A 9,552-nucleotide genomic window follows, 5' to 3' on the forward strand; every position below is an offset into this window, starting at 1 on the left:
AAGTATCTCCGATGTTCAGAAACACATCCATTTAATGGTCTTTTAATGATTGCATATTAAAAGGACTCACTGAACTAGTGTGCAATTCTAATAAGATACATTGCAAAACTTTGGATTTGAGAATTTGTAGACGTCTTGAACAAATAAATCAAGACGTTCCGGTAAAAATCAACATCAACCAACAGTGAGGATTGTAGCTGCAATTCTGTGATATCTTTATCAGGCCCAACGCTCCCTTTAAGGATGAATAATTAGACCTCTTGACTAGAATCATCTCTATCTCCACTGGGATTGGTGAGCTTGTGAAGCTGGGGAAAGTTGGAGCTCTGTCATTTCAAATGTATCCAATCTCGCTAATTGTGCACCTTTATAAGCCTCGGGCCACAATTGATTTTTCCCTCCCCTGCACAGCTCCTACCCCTCACATCAGTTCTCATCCAAGACCCAATAGACTTTCCCTCCTTTCAGCCCAGCTGTTCCAGAAACTGTTTCGGCCCGCCTCTCCTCAGAGGGGGTGTAAAAGGAGCGAGAGTGTGCAAGAAGCAGACAAGAATATGCTCTCAGCCCTCATAAATCCCTAGAGTTGGAAAGCAGACCTATGGAACATGTGCAAAGATCTCCAGTCCTTGGTCCAACACTTATTTAGGGGGAACACACAGTACTCTGTTCTGAATCAGCTTTGGCTACAAGTGAGGACTTATAAGCTGTATTATCCCCAGAAGTATTTGGACACTTAAGTCACTGGAAAGGCATTGCATTAGATAAAAAACCATCAAACCATGTGATTATGGCTAACAGCATGTGTTTATTCAAGTTCCTTTTCAGACCAAACAGGTGTCCTATAGCACAGTTACTACCACATGAACGTGTTCTACTAACATCTGAAAACCAGAAAACCTTATACAGTATATATCCAACTCAAAATGTACTAATGTTTGTAAAATGCTTGAAAATCGTTCCTGACAATAAGGTATTTTCATAATTATCGCATCAGTATTTTTACATTAAAGGTGTTATTTAGGTGCCCAAATACTTTTGGGGGTTGTGGGATATGTTTATGGATTTGTATGGAATCATGCTAACTATTCAACAGAAGAATAAGCTACTTTTAAATAAAACTTTATGCTGGAAAAATGAAAGATTAAAAAGAACAAAACAGACACTTGTCACTACAAATTTGCAAGAGCAAATCATTTGGATTTGCAGTTTGCAAAACAGCATTCAGTCCGTTTCACTGGCCCCCTCTTGTTTTCCTTGTTTCCCAAATGTGCCACGTTGCTAAAGTGAACAGCATGAATTCAGCATGAAATATGTAGGCCTACATATTCTTGGGCTGACTCCTTAAAAATTGCTAGAATACAAAATCACTCAGTGTGACGCAGTCTAATCGATTTAAAGCCAGTGCATCTCTCAGCTACATGAAGGGTTGTGCTGATACAGAAAGTAGCTGTCACATCAAAGCGAGGTAGAATCTGGTCCACCGGAAGAGAATTTAGCGAAAGTCAGCAATCTGATCCTTAAAGCAGAAAAATTACATTGTCCTTGTTTGCCCCACAAGTTTTAAATATTATTTTATACTTAAATATACTTCTATGTCTATTGCAAGTCATTGTAGAAATTTGACCTTAAAACTGTTTTAAGACCAAACCAAATAAGTTAGTAATAAACTAATGGTGGTCTTTAAGAATATGGCCTTTAAACAGCAATAATGTTTAAAAATGAATAAGCTATCTTTTTACAGCTTTGATATATTTATTTGAATTTGCAGAGTTACAATGTGTCCAATGTATTCTGACAAACCAGTAGCCTACAAATTTCATAAAAATAATTGATAAATTGAATCCCTCTTAGCTATTAATGTGTATTTTAAAAATACTTTTTTCAATTATTTGATTTATTTCTGCTTTACTGTAAGTGCAATTTTAAAGGCAGACTGTAATATGCTGCAAGATAATGCTGTCTAAATCTACTGTGAAAAAATATGCTTCCAAGAAGATTAAAATGATTAAATGCACTCTCTTAAGGGTGTAAAACTTTCTTAGGTGGGAATGGCTAGATTATAAATATCCAGTCAGTTAAAATCTACTAAATCGCCATTTTATTCAATTGAATATCTGGTTGCATCGGTCACTCCAGAAACACTGAAAATAGTTGTAATAATTTTGTATGTTTTATTCTTGCTGTTGTAATATTTCTAACAAACGAAGCAGAAAAAGAAGTTCATACATATTATAAAAATAACTTTTAACATAAGTGTTTTATGAGTATGTGTACATAAGACAAAGAAAGATCAATTAAGAAAGTTGCAATGCAAAGCTGTGATTTTAAAGCACTGTAGCGTGTACAGTGATATGTTTTTATCAATTTTATGGTACATATGATATGTTCTGCATTTCTGCAGTTGTTGTTTTTTTCTTTTTGTTCATGAGCATATGCTTTAATAAATATGTTTTTACAGTATATCTGTAAGGCCTAACCCATTCTTGAGAAGAAGCTATTTTTACAACACTGAGAAAAAGGAATAAGCTTACAGATTCAAATCGCATATAGGTCATGTCTTCCCGTCTTTCTATTGTCAGTGTTTTTAATTATCCTCAGTCAGGAATCCGGATAATGACAACAATTCTTGCTTCAATCTGTATTTAGCATTGGAAATCTAGTTGAAAGGTTTTTCATATGTGATTCATGTTGGTGTTGTTGAACGCTGCTAGGCTAATGAGCAATATAAATGCCTCAGTCGGAGTCTGCGTGCATAGCTGAAACTTCACACTACTGATGTATTTTACTGAGGGTGCCTAATTGGGTCACTGGTTGCCACAGATATGACTAGAGCACAATTAAGACAACATATGCTCCCAAGACACAAGATAAAACAGAAAGTTAGTTCTTGAATAAATTTCCCTATACTTTCTGTGTAGGCTTACAGTGTGAGACACTCCATATACCAAACAAATGTTCTGTGGAGGAAGATCTTCGAGGTAAAAGATTTACATTAATAGCTAGACAGAAAGTTGTGCATTCAAATACACATCTAAAGAAATGGGTCAATGACAAATAAGAATGTCTGAGAACCTAAAAAAGCAACTTAATGGCAAGATATTCAAATCCATCTCATGCAAAGAGAACTTTAGGTAAGCCTGTGAATGTGAAGCTGACGTGACGCTCTATATTGCATGTTGCATTGGCGGCGCCATCTTGGGAGGCTCACACTCTGATGCTATAATTGTTTTGAAATGTACCATTTCTTTTTTAGCGGTTTTGTTTGATAAATGGAGAAATCGAAAGTGAAAGAACCAGGGGCTTTTCCTGAACTACTCCCCATAATGGGATTGCAGTTTTTAACACAGCGAGACCGACCTAAACAAGCTATATTTCCCAATCAAACAAGAAAAACAAAACACTGCCTTGATCCTCCCAAGATGGTGCAACATTCAACGCGGCCTGAAGTCGATTAACAAGCTCTATTGACTGCTTATGCCAAACATTCTTTGATGCTACAAAAATGTTTTTCGTTTGTTTCTTTGCAATAACAAAATATTTTACGATGTGATTTGCTAATCAGCTGCAAAACTAAGTCAAAATAATTTTTAAAACTTAAAATTAAACCAAATAAGTGTATGAGAAAAGAGCCTACAGAGCAACAAATATAGCAATACTTGTTTAATCACCATAGAAACTGGTGGACCTTTACCAATGGAGCACAATAGCCTATGTGACTATTAAACTCTCATTACGGACACTCAGGTTTATAGGATTGCGGTTTAGCCGAGAAACATTGAAGCTCCAAAAGCTTACTAGATGTAGCTATTACGCTTATTAGCACCTGATCTAAACACCTTTAAAATAATCTTTGAACACGTTCGAGAATGTGAAGTTAAATCACGTTGAATGTTGGCCCACCATTAAATGCAGTGTTTGGTTTTTCTTGTTTAATTAGGAAATATAACTATGGTAGGTCGGTTTTGCTGGGGAAAAAAAACTGCAATAGCATTATGCAGAGTCGGTCAGGAAAAGCCCTGGTTCTTTCACTTTCGATTTCTCCATATATCAAACAAAACAAGTGAAGGTACACATCAAACTAAAATATAAGTGGAGTATGATTCTCCCAAGATGGCGGCGCCACTGCAACATGCAACGTAGGGCATGGCGTCAGCTTCACATTCTGTATAGGCATATACAGTCCGATGGTAAGGCTCCTTTCACAGCACTTGTCTGAAGAACTGTGATAGGCTACATCTATGCTCTCTGACCTTCCTCAACCTAAACACATGGTTTTTAGGCAAATGCTCGTATTTAGTATTTCCATAGCATTTTATAAGTTACTGATATAATTTATCATGTTGTAAAAGTGTCTTACCTCAGAAAAGCTGGCCTCCTGTCAAACTCTCTTCCCGCAGCTCCAGTCAGTTTAACGGCTTTTGCGCGAGAGATACATTTATGTCTCATGCGTTTATAAACAAAATGCTTTCCATTAAAAAGAAGTAAAATTATAACTAATTACAATTTACCAAAGTAAAATGAGGATAGCTGTGGTAAACCGAATTCCCCATTGCTGCGCATATTTTGAAGTCATTTAAAAAGTTTATTTTTACAGTACGGTTTTTAAAATGAAATTCATCACTACGCTTTTGAAGAACCAGATAAGTTGAAATTATCTTTGTATTTTCATTGTTTAAAAAATGTGTTACAGTGAAGTTACCTAATCACAAGCCGGATTGTCTTCACACTGTATTTTTTCTTGCGTTTGTTATTGATGCGATGGATGAGTAACGAGGAATACAGGTTGCATGAAGATTTTATGAAAGCTAGTGTGAAAGCATCTCTGATGAAATGCTCTTCAAAAGACGTAAAGCTGTCAAAGTGACACACTGGGAGGACAGGACAAATGCCAAAGGAAGCCATTTATCTCTTTTACTCAGTCACATGGGGAAGAAATACACATCTTTTGACCTTTCCAAGCAACTCACCTAAGACATCTGAAGGACCATAAGGAAAGTTTTAGGCTGAGTTAAAAGAGGGATTTTGCTAGGTAGCCTACTTTTGTGCTGCCTTGAATGGTGTTATGTAGTGTTTGGCTTTAATGTATTTTAGTTCCTAAATATCACGTTGTAACCTTAGGCCTAAACAATCTCACGAACATTAAATCAAACCGACTGAATTTTGTCATATGTTTGCCTTATGCATAATTCGGCAACGCAGCTTATTAATAAAAAGAAAATGAGAAATGTATGCTTCAACTGTCCATTGAAATGTACCAACCTCTCGATCTGAATTGACTTTCCTTTGCAGGTGGCATCGTTCGTGGTGCCAAGAGTCAAAGCACAAAATCGTGAATCTTTTGTAAGCACATTCAAGCACTATAGGCTACTGTAAATAATCAGCGATCAGTAATAAGTTACTATGGAAAAAGGGAAACCCTTATCCAATTTCTTATAAATCAAAGACTCCATTTAGCCTACTTTACCACTAATCTTCCTCCCTTTTTTCCACATTTTTAGCAACAGTAGCAAACACCTGAAGGTTAAATCCAACAACAATTCCATGAGGTTATAAAAAGCTCCAGTGACCCACTTTCCATCTGCACTCCCTCTTTTATCTCCACAAGCTATAAAAAAGAGGCAGAAATGAAGAATATGTCAGTGTTGCGCTGAGGGAAATATGCATTTGGCACTGCGTAAGTGACCCTTGGACAGATGGAAGCCCAGCATGCCTGGCAGAGATAGTGTCGGCCTACCCTAATGGTTCATGCAGTCTAACTCTGCCATCATGAACCCTGGTACCAAACAAAATAGTTTACAGAATTCAGGCGGCATAGAAAAAGGACTGCATATTTTCAATAGATATGGTAAGAAACTATAAATAATAATGGAGAACATTTTTACTTAAAACCAAGCCAAAGTGCAATAAGGAGATTTGCTTACAAAACCACATGCTAGTTATCCTTTCCTATATGTCCTAGCTAGAGATTGAAAAATGGGAAACATATCAAATATATGACATATTATTAATATATATATATTGTGTGGAAATCAACATACAAAACTAATCATGCAAGTTGTTTAAATATATTTTTTGTAGGGCATACCAAGCACTGGCATCTGTTGAGTTTGGCCAGCCTCCACTTGTTTATTTAATCTCAGCCAAAACTTGTTTTGAAGGTCTGTTTATTTATTTAATTATTATTATTTTGTTTCTTCTTTAAAATATGTACAATAATATTTTAGACAACCACAAGTACAGTTTTTGGCCAGTAACAGGAAGACCTCAACCGTGAGCATTCTCAAGACACAACCACATTCGTAGAGGTGCGTAACAATGAGAGTGAAACATGGCATTGCAGTTGTCATGGAAACCAGCTGAAAGACTTGCTGCTTTTATACGTATGTCTGACTTGATTTGTGTGCGCATAGCAACAGTGGGATCAGAATGATTATTTTATGCAACGCAGGAGTCAAATCACCCATCCTCACAGAGCTGATATCAAATAAATCAAATGAAAGAAATAATCCTTATTTTACCCATGCTGAAATGAAATGGAAAATTGATGAAATGATAATGGACAAGCGGCTTAAGTCAATGCCATCCAGTTTTACTAAATGCTCCCAGAACACTTCTGTGCGGATTATTGGCAAATGTCATACTGTGAAAGACATTTTTAAGTTCGATATGCCAACTAATTCGTATACGCTTTCTAGTGCAGCCATTTAGAGTCTATAGCTTGCTCTCTGTCTCATTGAGGCGAGGATGGAACCTATCGACGTGTGCCGTACCCCATTCTAAACGGTCTGCAGCTCCGAAGTCCTTGGTAAATCTGCGTTGCCATGGCAACCCCCCAATACTGCAGGCCGCAAGGAGCACGCTGAAGAGGAACGAATGAGTGAGATCACCACGGTGGGGAAATACAAGTATTGCTGCAGTGAAAGGGGGAGGGTGGGCGCCATCGAGATTGGCTCAAAAAAATTCATTACTCCCCCCTGCAAACCTTATCGTTTGCATCAGTTTAGGGCGCATAGGGCCTGCTGCTACTTTGCAGTCTGGGCACGTTGCTTGCAAACTTCAGACCGAATTCAATTATTTATCCGCCTCACCAGACAACCAACACTGTTTATGCATCGCGTAGCGCCTATGGCATACCATGATAGCATTATTGATTGGTTTGGATGGAAAAATAAATACAAGGCAAACAGGTTGTATGAGTCTTCGTCTCACTGGTTTAATTAGAGTCCCCGCCTCTGTGATAAAATCCCAGGTGGTGGCAAATCACTTGAGTTTCTATGACTCAAACAGAAATTAAATGGCAAAAGACGCTAAGTGTGGGTGTTGTTAGAACGACGCACATCCACGGATGCTGTCATGGAGTGGAGAGGCTAGTTGTTGGGTTAAGTAAGGCTTAGGAAAAGTTTTTTTACACGCATACAACACTGTTGCATTACCATCAGGTATGTATACAGCTGCGTGGGTTTGATCAGTTTTTGTTTATTAAGAATAATTATACACAACGCAATATGAGCTTTTTTCTTATTAAGAGAATCAGCGAGAGCAGATAAAACACCTTCAAATCTAGGAGTGATATGTAGCTTATGTAAAAATCCACATCTGATCCCATTGGACTCTGGGATGCTAAATGTTACCTGCATGTACGCAGTGGGAGGGGCAGAGAAACAGAATTTGCAGGCGACAGACGTGCCAGGTGCTCATTAGAAAACATGACCATACTCCAGTGCAGAACAAGAGGCAGACCATCACTGGCCGGTGAGATATATCGCCACCTATCTGTGCACTTCAAACATTGCAGAACTGCAGTATTTAAAGCCTGCAATACAATGCCATTCTCAGCACACTTGTCATCATATGGCTGTGCAGAAAAAAAGTCAACCAAACAATGTGATTTTAAGTAACAGCTTCTAATACAGCATTATAGGTAATATACAGTGTTGTATATAATTGAATACCGTTTCCTTTTGACAGCTAAATGTTACAAGCCTTTGTGAACATGACGGTGTATTCAATAAAACAAGTTGAAGTCTATTCATTTCGAAATTTCTTTTTCTTTTTCACAGGAGTGTCAGTGTCAGGATAAGAAGGATCCAGTGGTTCAGTTTTGAATGTTAAACTAGAATCAACTGTGTCTTCACTCCTATTTTTCTCTCTCTTCATCTTTTTCTTTTTCCTCCTTTCCTCAGTTGGCACTTCCTCTAAAGGAACTTCAGGTAATTCTATCTGATGATACTCAGTTTGCATCGGTTCTTGCTTGATATAATCATCTTCATTAGCTTCTACCTCGTTCCGCTTGTCTTTCTTTTTCTTCTTCTTCTTTCTTCGTTCCCCACTAATATCAGGATCCAGTGTGGTTCTTTCCGGCGATGTGGAAGAAACCACAGCGACTTGCTTATCAACGTGAGCTGCAACGGAACTACCGAAAGGCTGGAAGCGTTGCTTGAGACCGGGTGGGATGCACGGAGCTGGAGCTGCTGGGATGGCAATCGAGCCCTGGTTCTCACTGCAGTTTCCATTACTCTCCGAGATATTGAGGACACCAGAGAAACCAGAAGAAGAGAGGGAAGTGGTCTGGTTTCCACTATCGGCAATGAGCAAATGAAGGTCCGAGGGTGCTGTCCTGCTGTTTAGAACACTGTACACCTGAGGCATTGTACCACTCGATTGGACCCTTTCAAAGCCTGATAGAGGAACTTTGAGGTTTTCAAAGCTGCGGAAGACAAGGAAATATGATCAATCAAATATAAAAACACTTTTTTTTACTTTATTACAAACATTTTCAATGTACAGACATTCATTTTCACGAATTTGCCCACCTATGACAGCTTTGAGATTTTGTGGAATTCTTTCTGAAAATGTAATTTCACCATTTGTGGGGATAACTCCATTAAGTGGATTTCCATTAAGACACATATTAGCACTTGAAAAAAATTATTTAATCCATTAAAACCGAACCATTTGTTTACTAAAGGAAACAGTTGATGAATTGAACAAACAAATAATTTGAACTAGACAAAATGTTTAATAATACTTCGATATTAATGCCTTTAGCAGATGCTTTAATCCAATCCAAACCATATATTTCAGAGCAAAGCATAATTAGAAAAAAGTACATTTACTTCAGATATATCCAAAGTGAACGCATTCAAAGTCTTTAAAATAAATATTTACCATTTTGGATCAAAACGAGCTGGAGCTTTGATGAGCCATAACTCCTTGTGTTCGTCCGATGATACACTTGTTGAGAGATCATACGAAAACGGCACGAAATCCGCCGGATTTTGATATTTAACATCTGAAAAATAAAGTTAGATAACGTTACATACCACTCATTTGACATATTTGGAAGGTTAACACATAAAACAGTATAATCTATTTTAACACTTACTTCTTGAAGATTCATCTTCACCGGCCGACATATCTGAAGACTGTTTTCACTTCAATTTAATGAAATAACATGCATTCATAAGCTACAGTTGCTGTTACAATGCTCTGGGAAGATGTTGGTGTAAACACGTGAATTACATGTGGATGGAAGGGAATCGGATTTGACCC

At 37.6% G+C, this 9,552-nt stretch overlaps 1 protein-coding gene across 1 annotated transcript; it reads right to left on the bottom strand.

Moving 5' to 3' along the window:
* Positions 1–7,159: 7,159 nt before the first annotated feature.
* polr1g (RNA polymerase I subunit G) lies at positions 7,160–9,552 on the bottom strand. Its single transcript, XM_079480757.1, has 3 exons — positions 9,386–9,552; positions 9,169–9,292; positions 7,160–8,707 (listed from the first exon to the last, which is right to left on the bottom strand). Exons 1-3 carry the CDS (start codon positions 9,414–9,416, stop codon positions 8,026–8,028), a joined length of 837 nt encoding a protein of 278 aa, XP_079336883.1. The 5' UTR covers positions 9,417–9,552; the 3' UTR covers positions 7,160–8,025.

Source organism: Barbatula barbatula (genome assembly GCF_947034865.1).
Source record: "Barbatula barbatula genome assembly, chromosome: 19".
Taxonomy (NCBI): Eukaryota; Metazoa; Chordata; class Actinopteri; order Cypriniformes; family Nemacheilidae; genus Barbatula; species Barbatula barbatula.